Source organism: Acanthopagrus latus, chromosome 12 (assembly GCF_904848185.1).
Source record: "Acanthopagrus latus isolate v.2019 chromosome 12, fAcaLat1.1, whole genome shotgun sequence".
In the NCBI taxonomy this organism is placed as follows: Eukaryota; Metazoa; Chordata; class Actinopteri; order Spariformes; family Sparidae; genus Acanthopagrus; species Acanthopagrus latus.
The window spans coordinates 20,695,479-20,713,197 of NC_051050.1; the positions used below are offsets into that span (position 1 = coordinate 20,695,479).

At 39.3% G+C, this 17,719-nt stretch overlaps 1 protein-coding gene and 1 long non-coding RNA gene across 8 annotated transcripts in view; both read right to left on the minus strand.

The window, feature by feature from the left end:
- mast4 (microtubule associated serine/threonine kinase family member 4) overlaps positions 1-8,729 on the minus strand; it is a 99,964-nt gene extending 91,235 nt beyond the window's left edge. For 6 of the 7 annotated variants that reach the window (XM_037116415.1, XM_037116413.1, XM_037116412.1 and 3 more), the window contains exon 1: positions 8,121-8,728. In XM_037116415.1, coding sequence (XP_036972310.1) covers positions 8,121-8,348 — 228 coding nt within the window. In that variant the 5' untranslated portion in view covers positions 8,349-8,728. Of the gene's footprint in view, positions 1-8,120 lie in introns of all 7 variants that reach the window. The other variant, XM_037116414.1, reaches the window with a different exon arrangement.
- Positions 1,954-6,478, minus strand: LOC119029548. Its single transcript, XR_005078023.1, has 2 exons — positions 6,174-6,478; positions 1,954-4,755 (listed from the first exon to the last, which is right to left on the minus strand). It is a non-coding gene; the product is annotated as an uncharacterized LOC119029548 (long non-coding RNA).
- Positions 8,730-17,719: the final 8,990 nt, after the last annotated feature.

A 17,719-nucleotide genomic window follows, 5' to 3' on the forward strand; every position in this document is an offset into this window, starting at 1 on the left:
TTATGATGTGTCACAATAAAATGCCCCATAAAATAGCTTCAGATTGCTTTTTAGCCCAGATGACACTAGCTGACTGTCAGTTTCTGGACAAAAAAAATGTGCCAAAGCATAACAATCTACAGGATGTTGTATTTTTTGTAATATTGAAATATATCAGGGTGAGCACTCAATGGCAGAGGTTATAGGGTTTATTAGGTTTTTTAAAAATTGTTGTGGCTTTTTTTCTTTCTTGAAATTCTCAAACTTTGTAATAATCTCATTGTGTTTTGACGTCATTTGAAAGACATGGATGAATAGATTAAATAAATGTGTTTATCTTACATTTTAATCCTTAAAAAGGGATTTTGGGCTCAAATTTGGAAACAATTTAATAGGTAGTAGGTTGTGGTATTGGTGGATATAGTGGTATTGTGAAGTGTGAATCTAACCGGTTGAGTTCAAGCTTGGCTTTATTTCTATCAGCCACCATTTATTTAAATAAAATACAATTTATCTTCATCATACAGACATTTCTAAACAAACAACTCTCTCCAGGAGCTGTTCCTGTGTGTTTAACACCGCCAGACCAAATGAACACGTCTTTCATGTGACAAATGAGTGTCCTGCTAACCTAAACAGAGCTGCTCCAATTCAACAAACCTTTCTAGTTGTTTTAATCCTTCCAGTTAATGCAGTTTGCTGAGTGCCAAGTGTCACACATGGTTGGTTCCCATTTGAACAAACTCATTACTCACAGCAGAGGAGTGTGCCAGTTTGTTCAAAACAAACTGCTCACCAGGGAAGTGCTGAGAAAGAGATTTCATTTCAGTAGAGTCATTTTCTGGTTTTTGTATCTCTGTATGTGGGTTGACTGCTTGTTTTTACAGCCTTCTAACACTGTTGATTTGGCTTTTAGGGAAGCAATTTGTTATTTGGCTGGTGCACTCCTGTTGTAAATGATCTGACTGCTCCATACAGTACGTCATACAGTGCAATTCACACGCATGGATAAACATAGGGTTGAATCTATTGGTCAACAGCAGCTGCCTGTTGGTTCACACATGAACAGATGGATATTCAGTGTGATTTTAAAAAAGGCAAAGCAAACAACTTGGGAACACAACACTGAAAAACCTTTCAAGTCAAGTTTGTTAGAAAAAATGCTCACTAAAACATCCAGCAGACAAAGCGCAACATTTTCACTGATTTGGAGTTTTGTTTGTTTTTGGTCACCTGATAAATGTGAGTCCAATATTCACTCTTTTAGCTCTGTTTATATGTTTATATGCTTTTTATCTGCTTAATGCTCCGTGATGTTTACCTGCTATCTCTAGCCGTATCCATCTACTGTTACTGAGTGGGTACTGTACAGGTGGTTATTAGGGCTTTTTTCCTGAAAACTGCTGCCTGCTGTGGCTAAAAACAAGGCTATAAGAGCAGTGTACGGCTTATTTCCTTTAAGGTGCATTACGTAGTTCTGGGGCAAGAAAATTTAAATCAGGAGAGAAAAATCTTCATTGATAGATTTTAATGGCTGAATAAACACACTGTCTTCAAAGGAAAACACAATGTCATACTGTTTTAATGTGTATAACTTAAACATTTGCAGGACCTTTCCAAGTAGCCAGCTTCAAACACTATTCTGCAGATGCAATTCCCATCCAAGTTATAGTTATGGAAATGTATTCATCAAATAAATATTTCTTAGCCTATTAATATTGAAAATATAACCCTCTGAATTCTGATTTATTTCCCAAAAACTACATAGTGCACCTTTAAGAGGGCTAACCAATAACATAAAACAGATCTCCATATCTACACATTACAAATTATTATAAATAATTTAGGAGCTGAAAGTAAATTATCTGACTTAACATTAATAAATGAGCTTGGCAGCAACATCACACAACACCCCAGCAATTAACATTGTCAAAATGTCAACAACAGGGAAATAAGACACATTGAAACCACAGCTAGAGAGTGACAGAATCACTGTAAATGATCTCCAACTACACAGTGTGTTATCAAATTATAGATCAATACCAGATGTTTTTTCAACATAGAACATTTTACACATCATGATATGTTGTGACCTTCATGAAACAAGGTACAGTCTAGGACTGGATTGACTTGACAGAGTCTGGACTTGACAGAGTCTGGGCAGAGTCTTGGACTTAGCCGCTTCAAGATCAGTATAAACAAAACAAAACAGAACAAAAACTACTATAGCTGTGCATGATGCAACACATTTTCCATCCAACCCCACCGCAGAGGAAACCATTTGGTTTATGTTGTTGCTCACTCTGTGTGTGTTGAAGATAATCCAGCTAATTATCAAGCATCTACCACAAAAACATCTGCAGTCATTATCAAAACTGAAGGAGTAAAGCTGGTATGTGGGAAGAATGGGAAAAGGTGTTCTCTTGAGAATAATCTGCCTTCATCTGTGCCAAAATGACCTACCCACGTCAAGTTTTCAGTACTTATCATAAAGTAGTGGGAGCATTCATTTCAGTGAGATTTAAGGCTGAAATATGTGGGATAAGACAGGTGATCTACTGTGAGAAATGCTTCTGTTGTTGCAGCAGCATAAATAGAAATACAACAAAAGCCTAACCCTAACCCAAAGAGGAAATGGTGGGATTAAACATAACACAACCAGCAATTCCCATAGTCTGTTTATACAACATGATAGGTGGGGATGACAAAGTATAGAAAACAGGATTTATGGCTATGAGAGGCTATAAAAGCAGCAGGACGTATATAAATAAGGAGTGCAATGAATAACACGCTGACAGATTGTGTACATTGGCTGGCAGTGTGTGAGACTGTGTGAGTGTTTGTTAGAAGTATCATCATAATTGAAATTATATACATGTGGTTATCAAACACCTGTGACAGAGATGTAATGAAGCCAGAATATTTCACAATTTAACAATAAACTTTGTCTAAAATGACTTATACATGGTAAAATGATAATTGATTATTCAATTTACTGTTTTCTTAAATGTAATATAAATATCTCAATATTTCCATATTGACACTAATCTCAGTATTATTGACAGTAGCAGTTAACTTTTTTTTTTTTTTAACAAAAATCTGTTGATAAACTGGATTGTATACTACCCGTTTGGATTCATTTCTGTTATTTTATCTAGTGCATGTAAGAGAGACTGATGTTTGGGACAATCTCATCCTGACTGTAGAGAATTTTCTCCATCTCTGCTAATGACACTGGACAGATCAAGATATGTGGAACGGACTAAGATCCACTCAATTATTGTGAATATAAGAATCATATAAACATTGGGGAAGACTCCACCAGCGTAGTAAGTATTTCACTGCTCCTAATACTGCACGGAGCCAAGTCTGGAAGGGTGACGTGGTGAGTTCTCGGAAGACTTTCCTTCTTTAACTACAGTAGCAAGACAAATGTCAAGGGTTAAGGGTGCCTGATTAACCCTATAGCTTTACAACTGGATCATCTGACCTGCTTTGTGGCACTTTGTAGGCCTGTACCGTCCATTTCGTATGACAGGTCAGATTACAGCTCCTCTTCTGTGACGGGTGTAAGAGAAGTCCCTGGTTTTAAATTAACATCAAACTGACATTTCAAGGAGTCCAGGCGAGAAGGGCACAGGGTTAATCCAATACATGCTGCTGTCTTGCTTTAGAAGTGGGTTTAATTTTAGCACAACTATTTTTGGGATGTAATGTCAATGTAAGTAATCATTTTATAAAAGTGCTTCCCAAAAAGTAATCTATTTTTAACATCAGTTTTTGGCTTCAGGGGTGGAACATATCTGGTGCTGCAGGTTCCTAGATTTAACACTGATCTGTAGTAGACTGCAGTGTACTCCACACTCTGATTCCAATGGATCCACAGTCAAAAGCATGACTGAACTGAGCTGTGGATGAAACACTCTGGCTTCATGGCTCTGCAGACTGAAGAGGGGCTCACACCTCATCTCATGGGGAAGCACATATAAACAAAATGGAGATTAGCGAGGTGCAACAACTTGCTGTAATAACTTGTTGCAGTGAGAAAAAACTAAAGGCAGAAGGTTAAATGATTCTGGATGATTGGGGAGATGTGGTCAACACAGGTTTTCTATTATTCAGCGAGAACTTGAGGTGAGATTTTTATTTTTCTGTCAATATTAGTATGTTAGGTAACTTTAGCGTCAGGTCTGGAATCTTTACCATGTCTAGACAGCACCTTCAGCTGCCGTCTCATTTGTTTTCTGGTCCGGCTCGGAAAGTACCAATGTAATCAGGGTTTTAAATTGTAGATATTAAACATATTCAATAAAGCTGAAACGATTACTCGAGTAACTCAAATAAATGGTCAAAGTAAAATCTCTGCCTTAAGGCCTCGTTAGATTCCTGTCATCTCCGTCATGTGGCCTGCTTAGCTCAGGGGTCATTTTTCCACACCGACTGTTATTGCGGACACACAAACACACACACACTTCAATTAGAACTGAGTTAGTGGTATGCCAGAGAGCCAAGAAACCATCCGTAAAAGACAGGTAATGTCCAAAGTTTAGAATAATTTCGCACTTAAAAATAAGATAAAGTGCAATGTGTCTACTGCGAAGCAGAACTGGCGTACCACAACAGCACGTCAACAATGATTCACACACGCGGAGTTCAAAATCGAAAGCACCTCTGCTTTCAACGCCGTAGCTGGGCCAAAGATGGATTGAATGTTGCTTGACTGCGGGGCAGCAGAGGCAGTGCAGAGTTCGGGTCGAGCAGAACTTGGACCGGGAACTGGTGACAAAGGCATACAGAAGTGTGTGATTACGTAACTTCGCTGGAGACTCTTAGAAGCTAACTGGTGTTCTTCCGATTTTGAGTGTGACACCAGCACTTTCACACCGAGTGTGCCCAATCTGAGGGTCCTCTGCCAGATTATGCTGTCTTTCCAGAATTCCGACCACACTGTTGGCAAAATACCACTTACGTTCAGACAGAAGAACACACGGAACTAACTGTGACTCTTAGCAACACATTTCCTCCAAACAACAACAAAAAAAGGCGATGACGGAAGCAGTAAATTAACTTTTTAAGGCCTAAAATTGAGATTGTCAAATTCAAGACTTTAAGACTTCACAGAAACCCTGCACACCCTCATCTCGTCTCTCTCACTCTCCCTCACACACACAAACAAACACACACCCTTACTCCTGGTGTTAGGTTACCACCACACCATATATGCCTACTTGTGACATTATTAATAGGTTCATAGTTTTACATGTTATACATGTTCCACAGTAAGTTAACATTACTGTATTGTTATTTATTTGTGTCTGCAATGTCAGCTGACACTTCAATGCAATAAATGTGCTTAGTTTTGGAGCCAAGAGTTGGAGTTGGAATAAATACCTATATGTTTTTTTTCCAGGAATAAAAGCCAATTGCTTGGTCTATTTAACAGGCCTGTCATTTTCATTATTCATTATTTAGTAGTGTGTTTAATAACGCACAATTATCTTTTTTATTAGATTACTCAATTAATCGATGGTAGATTACTCAATTCTAAAAATATTCGATAGCTTTAGCCCTGATGTTCAATGAGTCTGTTTGGTCAGAAATGTTGATATTTACCAAAAACTTTACAAAATTATTTCAAGGCCATGTCTCCAAACTATTATCAGATTATTTCAATTATTATGATTAATATTAAACATTTTAATTTTTGTTTTATTGACACTCATCTTTCCTGAAATAAAGATCTCAGTCTCAATAGGGCTAATCATATATCATATAAAGGTTTATATTTGTAGTCCAAAAGGAGGAAAAACATTGTTTTACAGTCAAATATACAGCAGTATAATTTAAATGGTGTAGAGTTCACTGTGAGAGCGAATGAAATATGAGCCCAGCTCCTTCGTCTGTGACATCTCAGCTCTATTAAATTAATGGACTGTCAAACTGTTACTCAACAAAACCAAATTAGTTAGGCACTGGTGTTGTTAGCAAACATGACACCGCCCCGGGGGAGATGTTCCAGGGGTGAGTCTGATATGCTTACAAACACTGATTCAACTGGCATAACATGGGGAAACAGGGTAATATCCATTACAGGAACTGCAATTTGTCCCCTTGTGCAGGTCTGTGCATTTCCAACGTCCATGACAAAACATGTGTCATGTCAAAAAGGACATATAATCTGCCTACTGTTGTACCTTGTTGGGACTGGCAACTCTGAGGCCAAAGGTGTGGAGAAGCAGCTGGATAAAGTTGCCCAATTTTCTATATTTCCCCTCTGTTTAGATTAGACTTTCTAAAGGGATGACAGTCAGCCGCACCTACAGCCTGAGGACATGTTGCATGACATAATATTTTAGAAAAAGGTTTATAGGTCAGGCAGGGGCTTGAATTATTCAGCACACCCTGTCACACATTTGAATGAGCCAGTCCAACCAGTCTGCATAAGCTTCCATGTCAAGTGTTAATTAAAAGGCTGAGACATGAATTTTGTCTTCCTCATTTTCTACATCTGTTTCCTGAATAAACACCACAATAGCTACAGTAAGAGCTGGGCTAGCCTCAGTTCATGCCTCTTAACAATGACAGTCAAACATCCAAATTGTCGGAAAGATAAACAACTGTTCATCTTTAAAAAAAAACAAAAAAAAAACAGAAGGCCACTCAGCAACACTTACCGCTGGTGTGACAGTGCTTCCTACATCATTTAATCTTATTTTACAATCTGGATGAAACAAATCGTCTGTCTGTTAAAGTAATGCAGTCTGATGCAACAGCTCGTTAATACATCATGCCCTCAGAGAGGTTGTGACTTTCAGATTTGTTTGAACTTGTTTCGGAGAGGTGTTGATTCGTTTGGAGGCTGCAGTTTGTGGTTCTGCTGAATTTACTTATGGCTGCAACTATGGCAGATGTCTTGTTTAGTCAACAACCCACAAATTGTTCAAATTCAAGACACTGGACTATGAGAATTATTACTTATATTTCCTTTAAAAGTTACTCAAATCAATTATAAAAATAATTGTCCATCAAGTTAACAATTGAGAACTCGATGATTAAGCAATGCAGCTCTACCCTTAATGACGCAGCCTAAATGAGCAGCAATAAATTGAGTTTGTTGAGTTGAGTCAGCACCTCTGGAAAATTTTCAACAACCACTCAACATTAAAACCGTCAGGAAGGAGGGATGTAAGACTGTTGTATTAGACTGCAATATCTGAAGCTAGGTTTTAAAGACCGTCTTGTTGTTCAAGTTGAATAACAAAACATATAGTCCTGTGTGGCTAACATCATTGTTTGGACGAGGAAAAAGAAGAAGGACTTGGAAAAAAGTTCTAAAAAATTTCAGTTTTTTTTTTCCAATGCAGCAAATGGATGGCCAATGAATGAAATGATAGAGGATTGGTAGAAGTATTGTCAAGGATTTCCAGGTAAATATTCATCAGAGAATCAGATGCGCATTTCTGCAACTTCAATGAAAGAGTCATACATAAAATAGAGCTGCAAATTTGAACTGATTGGAAAACTAATAGGCAAGAAGTTTGACAATCGATTAATCATTTCAGCCATTCTTCAAGCAAACATGTCAAACACTGGCTGGGTCCGGCTCCTCACACAGGAAGATTTTCCTGCGTTTCTTTTTAAGTGAGGAGCCTTTGGACTGTTGGTTGGACAAAAGAACAAATCTACAATTTCTTTTCACTTCACAGTCAAATCAAATGATATTAGATATAATCTGCAGATCAGTCGATAACTAAAATAATCATCTGCTGTAGCCCTGACTGGAAAGGGGATCATAAAACCAACACCCACAAGACTTTGAATGAGTCTGGACTCAAATCAGAAATCAGTGCAGCTCTGAGGGGCTGCATGATGAGTGTGAGCTGTTAATAGAGCGTATGAAGTCAAAAAAAGATTGATGAAGTGCACCAAATTACACGTGAGCTCATGTGAGAAGCTCATGCAGGTGTTTGTTAGCAAATATCATGACAGCAAGGGGAAAGATAATGAGGGTACTGTCTTAATATGTGTTGGCTGGTATAAGAGGGGATTAATGTAAGGAGTAATTCTGCACTCTTGTCTTCAACATGGACACACACGTCAAGCAAACTAATAGCGAAGTGTGTGTGTGTGTGCGTATTTACCTTCTCGTCTTCGTCTTCATCTTCACTTTCCCCCGCTCCTGGTGTGTCTGTGTTCCTGTCCTCGTCCTCCTCGTTGATGCTCTCAAAGTCAGAGTTGTGTCCATCATCTCCATCTGCGGACACTCTGATGCTCAGCACGGAGGTCACTTCTTCTTCTTCTCCCTCGGACAAGGTGCGCGAGCCTGACGACGAAGACGACCGACTTTCCAAGTAATTACTCTCCTCCATTGTTTTGTTTTGTTTCAATTATCGAGTAATTTAATATCTCTCAGCAGAAAGACGACTCCATTCAGGCGTCAAAACAACGCGAAGCTATTAATTAACCTGTCAATGCACCTGTCCAGTGAGTTCATGTTCGTTATCAGCCGTTAGCCCCGTAAAAGGATACGACCGAGTACAAACAAAAAGTCACGACGCCGTCTAAAAAAAAAAAAAGTCTGCGTGATATTTAAGATATTCACCGGGACTCTCAATTATCGAGTTGGTAGTTAGCTGAAGGTCTCCTCTTCTGTTAAAAGTTGGCTCTGTTAGGGTTTAGTCGCTCTTCGCGTCCCAGGCAGCGTGAGTCCATGCTGCTGCTGTCACTGACTTCATAAACGATCAACTGAAGCCGCGAGCAGCCCAAAATAAACCCCGCCCACAACGTGTCGGGGAGGGCCAATCAGAGCGCGGCTCGTGCCAAACCAAACAGAGACCGTTTAAAATCAGGTCTACATGTTGGTGTGGTGGAGGGGGGGGTCATGTCAGGGGGCGGCCATTAATGATGAGCCCTGTCCAGGTGTATGAGGCCTCGATGGGACGTTTATATGCACAGAGCACCTGGTGGAATGTAACTAAGTACATCTACTCAAGTAGTGTGAAACTACTTTACTTTATACTTCTACTCCACTACATCTCAGAGGGAAATATTGTACTTTTTACTCCACTGCTTTTATCTGACAGCTAAAGTCACCTGGGACAAAATGCAACTACGTGCTTTTACTCAAGTACTGTTGTATTTTACTTGAGTATTTACATTTTACGCAACTCTTAGCTCTACTCCACTACACCTCAGAGGCAGATATTATACTTTTTGCTCCTATCTGGCAGTTATGAAATGTATGAATGTTACAAAATAAATTTAATCAAATACTGTAGTACTCTGCCTGGGTATTACCATTTTATGCAACTTTACATTACTACCACCCTTCATCTCAGAGTTAGATACTGTACTTTTCAATTAACTTTATTTATCTAACTCACTATTCTTATGCATCCATTGTACTCAATTACTCTTTGTACAAATTTAAAATATATGTGTATATACTTACATTTATATTCAATTTCATACATATATATGATTATGTTTTCAATAAAATATTGAGCAAGTACGTTTACCATTTCTAGCTTCCATCATTGTTTTGATTTACATTGTTTTTTTTACTATTTTGCTTTATTTAGAAGCTTTCATTGACCTTGAAAAAAATATTAACAGATACTACTTATGATAATTTTTTCTTCAAAACTTAAACTAGCAGAAACTTCAAGTCTTTTCTTTCTAAATGACTAAAGTGCCACTGAGTAAGTCAGTCAGGCCCTGGCAGCTTCCAGGGTTCAGCTCTCACGGGTAACTTTTCCAGGAGTGAATGTTTAGAATTGCGTGAATGTGAGGCAGAAAACTGTCCGCAGGTGTTGAAACAACAAATAAAATGTCTGATAGGCAAAGATATATCAGCCTGTAGAAATTACTCTTGCTGATACCCATACAATCTTTAATTGTTGTAATGTGAGATGTGATTGTTGTTTGTTTCCATGGGCAACATCTGTTCACTCACATATATTCGATATCTATGGCTTTGTCTCTCATCCCTCTGACAATGTAAACTGCAACATTTCCTAGAATAGTGATTGCTGGTTACAAGGATTACGCAGTTTTATCTTCTAAGTAAGTATTTGTCCTCACTTGGTTGCACTTCCCAGCTAAGCCACCCCATCTCTGTGCATACTGCATACCAGCTGTACCATAGTATTATCATCCCACATGTAGCAGCAGATCAGGAGCTCAGCATACGGAGAGACCACTAGAGGGCCCTCTTTCACCAATGTCTGCAATGACTGTAAGTCTCCAAAGGATATTGCTTTAATGATGGGAATTTGCCCTGTTATCTCAAACATGCACTCAGTCTGCAGGGTCCGGATGGTAATCATAGGCTACATATCTGAACATTTAGTAATGGCTTATGAAGAAAGAGGATCAGAGCGACCGTAACCAAGAGGGAGTGCTTCGCTGCATGGATCATTATTTATGGAGGATTGATTTGTTGTCACTGATGTCATGAACACAGTCAAATGCAACACGCAGGAGGAATTAGCAAGATAAAAACATTGTTTGCAGCGTTCGTCCCCTCAATCATCTAAATTAAACCAAATTTTGCTAACAAATTTGCAGTTTGATTGACTGTCACGGAAGATCCCAGGCCTCCACACCCATGTATGATGAGTTCATCTTTTTGGTTGCCAATATTTGCTCAAGACTTCCCACCACATGAATCATTTCATTCAGCTGATAGATTTGTGTTTACATGGAAGGGCACAATTCCCACAGTGGAAAGCTTTATGAGCAGCCGCGAGTTCTAAGCTGACTTTGCATGGGTCGCCCCACCCAGAGATGTGGACTCGGGTTACTGTTTTCATAACTTGGAACTTGATTTGAAATAAAATAAATGACTTGAGATAACCTGGGAGATAAAGAGTCTTATGATTCAAATGTCTGTCTGCGCTGATTATATGTTTTAAAACACTGTTAATGTTTACTTGGAACTTAACTTGCCTTAACTAACTTGTCTCGACTTTACCAAACACAGCCTGTGACTTGACTTGACTTTGGACTTGCTTGAGGCTTGGCCCAAATAACCTGAGTCACTTGTCTGGCCATACAGAACCTTACTAGCGGAGGTTTTTGGGTAATGTTTTCTGTTAGGGTCCCACTATTAAGCATTATCTAATGGATAATAGTCTTTATATGATGCATATTAACATTAAAAAAGAATATAAAGCGTGATAGCCTCATAAACATGTTCATTGTTAGATTATAAAACATTTACAAGCACTTAGAATAAACTTGTTGACAGTTTATAGACTGCTTAAGAACATAAAATTTCACAATAACCATTATTATTATCAAATGGTAAATTTATGGTTAAATAAACATAAACAGTCATCGTCATTTTTGTTTTTGTCATCGTGTCCTCCTCAGTTTAAAATAATGAATATATATATATATATATATATATATATATATCTACAGACAAAACTTATAGAAGAACACAGCCTAAATATAATGAAGAATATAACCCTGAACCACTTATATCTAGAACAAGCTTACAGTCAACAGCACATGCAGCCCTCTAGCCTCACTGTGAACCCTGATCTCCATATGCAGTCAACCCTTAAAAAGCTTCCTCTTTACAATCCTTATCTGCCGCATTAAGTCAAGGTACACCGAGCTCCACAGAGTTAACAGACTACTGAGTGTTGAGCCATTATAAGCAGCCAGCTCTTCATCTACCATTTACTCGCTGACGTGTCAACAGCTGAGAAAGTGTTGACATTGCTCACCATTCCCTATAGTCAACACCGCTGTCAGAACCACCGCATGTCAAATTGTCCCTGACGACCTCTGCATCAAGGCTTTCTGTTTCCGAGCACATGAATAAGACTACTGGAGCGAACAGAGATTTAAGGGTGGAAGCTGAGATTGTGGCATTATAAACGACTCTGTATTTCACTCAGCTCAGGTATTTTTGACAGTGTCGGTCAGTATACCACTTTGTCAAGACTGAATATCTCAACAACTATCACATGGATTGTCATGACAATTCATATGGACATTCATGGTGCCCAGAGGATGAACTACAGTGATCCTAGGTTTTCATTTTTAAGTGAACTATCTTTTAATTACTGAATCTTCCTGTAACGCCGCCATGAGGATGCAGATGCAGATATTTGTCATCAATAGCTTTTCATTTACAACCCCATTTCTGAAAAAGTTGGGCAAAAAATAAATGTTAGGATGTAAATTAAATCAGAAGTCAGTGATCTGACTGAGTACCATGTTTGGGTCCACTATACAAAAACATGTTGATGCCTGCAAAACACCAAGTGAGAAGAACTACAGTGTCCCAGCTTTTTTTTTCGTTGGAGTCTAATTGTAATATGTCCAGTACTTTTGTTTATAACTGAACATCTGCAAAACTAATGGCGTTCCCATCAGCTGCAGCTGTTTTGTGTTTAATGCCAGTCATTAAATGTTAGCATGATGAACCAAGATGGTAAACACGGTAAGAATTGTACTTGCTTAACATCCGCATACTAGAAATGATACTTTATTGCGGTCTGGCAAGGCTCAGTATGTATTTGCTTGGGGCGGAGTGTTGCCAGTGAGCTTAATGACTTATAATTACTTATAATGACCTAATAGACTGAATGACTGACGAGCGTTTTCTTTCTCACTCAAACACCAATGCAAACCTTCCCTGCACGTGCTGAAATCAAACACACAGCTCACTGAGCGGTCATTGATCTTTGAGTCACGTTTTAAGTTCATTTCGACCTCATTTATCCACTCAGAATAAATTAAGGGCTCTCTGGTTGCTAAATGATACATTTCTATTGAAATCTATAACACCTGCTTGATAGATTTTACAGCTGAGATGTCAATAAAAATATTAACTACAGAAGGAACACTTCCCCTCACAGATCAGTCTGCTCCACTAACAGTCGATGTTTTTCAGAGTGAAATTATGAGACTCTGAGAGGCTAAAACTGCTCTGTGCAAATGTCATCTGGCCAGTGTGATGCCCGAGGGTCGCCCCTGCCTTTTCCCTTCTCATGAGTATAAACACATCCTTTTCAAAATGGCAAATGAAACATGTGCATTCTTATCCCACATGACACAAAGAGACCAAACACAGGAGACATCAGGAAAAGAAAGAAGGCTGAGACTGAGGATAAACATGCCTTAAGCCCAGACTTCAAAACTGTGATGATCCTCAGACTTTCAGTCATCTGGCGCCACCATCAGGTTTAAATGTCTCACTTCTTCCAACATGTAATCCCAGTGAACAAGCTGCATCATCACAGGGCTGCCAGCACATCTTCACATCAAACCGTAACCTTACCGAAATATCCACTCACAGATTTTCATTTCACACCATTGTTTCTCAGTTTGACATATTATCTTACTTCCTAATAACCAAAGACCCTCCTTCTCAACTGCAGCTATTAGTCACAAAGCGGCTTCCAAGCAAAAGACACGAGACAGAAAAACACCTGCAGACATGAGCCGTTCTCAGGTTCATTCATGAAAATGCGAATGCTTCTTACCGAAAGTCGCTCATCTTGAATTATACAGAGACAGAAATGATCTTTGTGAATTAACATGCAGCATGATGTGCTGCACACACACACACACACACACACACACACACACTCTCTCTCTCTCCACAGGAGGGAACTGTTTACTGGTGTCGACGAGAAGAGGTTACAGGCAGCAGCTGACCTCACGCTCTCCTCATAACTTGTTCTGGATGTCGCCACAAAAACAAAACATGTGCCTCAGCTGTTGATATCGACACCAACAAGTACCCTGTTTTTTTTTTTGTTGTTTTTTTTTTGTATGGCAGCATGATTACTTAAAAAGAATAAAATAGTTGCTGTTCTTGAACCCTTTTCATTCAGCCCGATCACCCAAAGGATAGTCTGTTTGGTTTGGTTTTCTCAGTAGTATCCAAAGGTCGACGTGCACCATTCATGACATATGGAGCTCACATTTTATGCTTATCAACCACATGCAGCAGGAGGAGGAAGGAAGGGTGGCGGGGTGTTATTACAAACCAACAAGGCTGCCAAACGAGCGGCTGGAGTTTGAATCACACCACTGGATATTTTTAAGGACTGCTGGAGATGTCTCCATCTGTTTTGTGCTGGCGATAAAACCCCGGTGTTATTCAAGGTGCAGTGGAAATGTTATCACAGGAAGTGGGACCATCTCAATCCGTGAGCCTGACAAACAAAACAAGTGTTTTAAGCCAAACCATGATGATTGTTTTCTTACCCTAACAGAGTGGTTTTTGTGCCTAAGTCTAACCCACAGTGTCGCCACGAGAGAGAAACAGAAAATTTGATTCCCACAAACGGAAAGGTTGAGACGTAAAGACGTGAAAAAACTTCTGACTTGTCTGTGGATTTCCAGAAACTCCCCTTGGCAAGCATTTATGATGAAAGGGGACTCTTCGCAATTCACCAATTCTACAAGTGATATTGAAACAAATTCACAGATGCACACAAACACAATAAAAACATCAGACTCTCTCTTGACTTTTGTCCTTTTAGTTTGACCATTTTGTTTTTGCATGCCGTCCAAACGTCTATAAAACAGATTATATAGCTTCCCATGTGCAGAGGCTTTGTTCTTGCTGCGGCGGCCCCGGGTCCGAGTCCCAGCCTGGGGCCCTTTGTCATGTGTCACTCCCCCTCTGTCTCAACCTGTGTCCCATCTATTTTCAGCTTTTCTATCAATAAAAAAAAAAAAAATTATATCCGCTATTATAATAATCGGCACCGAAATTACACGTTAATCCTGATAACATCTATTTACAGGGAATTTGTTGCAGTATTGACGCAGTATAAATGATCAGGAAGTCACTTGAGATAACATTTTCATCAAAGGATGCAAATGAATCTTAATTTTCTGTCCATCAAAACCAAAAACCAAGAAAGTACTCAACAAAAACCCAACGTGTAAAAGTGGTGTATATCGTGACTTGACTGTTCATGTGATCCAAAAACCGGAAAAATGAACATAACTTACTGCAAAATGACAAGTAACAACTCTAAAGACAGCTTTCTCTGAACTTCATCAGGGTTATGTAATGTAGAATTGTACGTTGCGGATGCATTTTCCGAAGCAGAATAATCCATTGCCTCTGTCACGGTAAACACAGAAGAAATGATGAATGCCAGTCTGCAGAAAGGATTACTAAACTGTGCTCTGTCTGGTCGGAGCGACTCAAAACTAGGACAACACTAAAGTGATCCTGATCAAAGCAAAGCAACATGAGAGGAACCCACATGATCTTTCATCTCTCTGAGCCCTCGAGTGCGTTACGGCACCTTCGCTGATCTCTGGGATGATAAGAGTAAAGGTGGGGGAAATACACGAACTGAATCATGAGTAGGCAGCCATTTCCTTTGAAAAATGCCTCTTTTCTAATCATAATGACCACTTTTGACATCTAGTACTTTTGGCAGTATCAGTTCCTATTTATCTTGCTGTTAACACCTCCTTCAAAACATGCATTAAGGAGATTCGTCATCAGCAGAAAAAAAAAAACACTTTTTGGTTGTTTTTTTTTTGCAACTCAGCCGAACCACAAGTGTCGGGCACACAGAGATGAACTTTCCTCCGCAGCTGGTTGAGTTGCTCAGGTGAGGTGTTGAGATCAAGATGGTGATAAACAGCCTTAATGATGCTCTCTGCAGGCCTCCGACTGACTAAAGTCAGTGAGGTGAGAACTGAACTTCCTGTGTGCTCACCGAGGGAGGAACATGCAGCCAAAAGCACATGTTTCTCTGCTTCTCCTCCATCTTACAACTCATGTATGTCGACACACAAATGCACTCCTGCACGCATGTTTGTGGTTGCTGTGGTCTGCGTCACCTCCTCAAAGACCCCCTCACCCGAGCACAGGTGCCACCTGCTTTTACCCTCCGGCTTCACTGAAAAACTCGCTCAATTAATTGAGGCATAAGAATTATGAAAACAGTGATTGCGGGCAAGTCGATCCCCTCGAAGGAACATCTCTCAAATTCAAGCTCATGATGGGAAGCTTAATGTAAAACAGGAAACTTGCCACCACTCTTCAATAGAGGAACTAACCAGAAGACGGCAACATCTAGATATTTATAGCCGAGGTTCAGAGGACATTTCAGAAGAGAAGAAGGAGATGATTTCATTTGCCATTTAAAGACATTAAAGCCACCACAAAGATTTATTTTGGTTGAACCTGTCGCCCCCTGTGGTCAAAAGACGTAAACCTTTGGTGCACTGCACATCGTCTACTTCTTCTTTTTACTTTCAGTGCGAGTCATAAATGTTTTCCAGTGCTGACAAAGACTTGTTTACATGCTTCTAGTCTGTTGTCTTCCATTGTTTCTGTTTCTGAAAAAAAAATATTCATTTTCATTAGTAGTTTTTAGAATACAGTTGAGAAATAAACATACCGTTAAGTCAATATGCTTTACGCTGAAAAACAAAATTTAAAACCTGGGGCGTAAACATGAGGAAGAAAGGAAACACAGGAAATAAAATAGTATGAGTAAAATAAAGAATGCACAGGAGGTATTCAGATTATTTGAGGGTGTTAACAAGGTCAAGGTTGATTCATTTCTCACTGTGAATAAGTCGGCGACCTTTCAGGACAACAGCAAGTTTACATGAGTCAAGAGTAGCGTCACACAGTCGGCACATACTGAGCACATCATCTATATGTGATGATTGTATTTGTACAGAAATCCTCATTCAATCTGCTGTTCGGAGAAAAGAAGCAGATCACTTGAAACTTATTTAAATTAACCCTCCTCTTAAAACTGTATTTAGCGGGTTGTTGCTCCACTTTGATATTTAAAAAAATGTCCAGATTTTCTTTCAGTGAGCAACAAGAATTGGAGGTTTTTGACATCAAACCAAGATCGAACACAAATTATTAGCAAAAATGTACATGCATCACTGACTGAAAGGCATCTGTAACTCAAAACTATAAAATGTACGAGCTGCTTGAGACATGATCTGTGTCGAGTAAATCTGACATGAGCACAAATCCATCCAAACAAAGCAAAACACAAAAGACCCCTTAATATATTTGCAGTTTTCACCTTCGCTTTTGACATAATATGATGGAAAATGGAGTCAAATATTAGGTACAAATATGATGATAATATTAGTAATACAAGTTATCAGAGCAAATGATACTGATTGTCCATGTGTTGTATTTTGAGCTTCACTGTTTTTGTGGTGGCAGAGAATCAGATTAGTTTAACAGAGCTGTGAGCGAGGACAGACTCGACTTAAATTTACATTCTACCACCATTTCCTAAAACCCTCCAGTCACAGAAACCAGTGGCAGCAGGTCCGTTCTCTGAAAACACTCAACTCAGTCCACCTTTGACTCAAATTGAAACGTTTGCAGAAACATCAGAAACGTGTGACTTTTACATGAAAATGACGTCCAGTTCTTTGAAAGCAAAATGAGCGTGAAAGGTTTACTGAAAGCAGGGAACCAAAAGTCATTTGTCTGCACTCTTTGAGTCAAATGAAGCTTGTTTTCGGTAAAAAAGGAGAAATTTATTCATGCACAGTGACTTCACAGTTGTGTCTGGTCGGTTTGCGAGGCGCCTCCTGCACCTCCTGCACATCACAGTGGGTTTTTTTTTCTTTTGCTTTTTGCTGCCGAGAAGATCTATTTGTGGAAAGAAGAAGTACAAAGGAAGGTGACGGTTTTTCTGCAAACTCCAGGGGACCCACAGCAATATCATCACTCTGCTGTCAGTCTATGAATCCT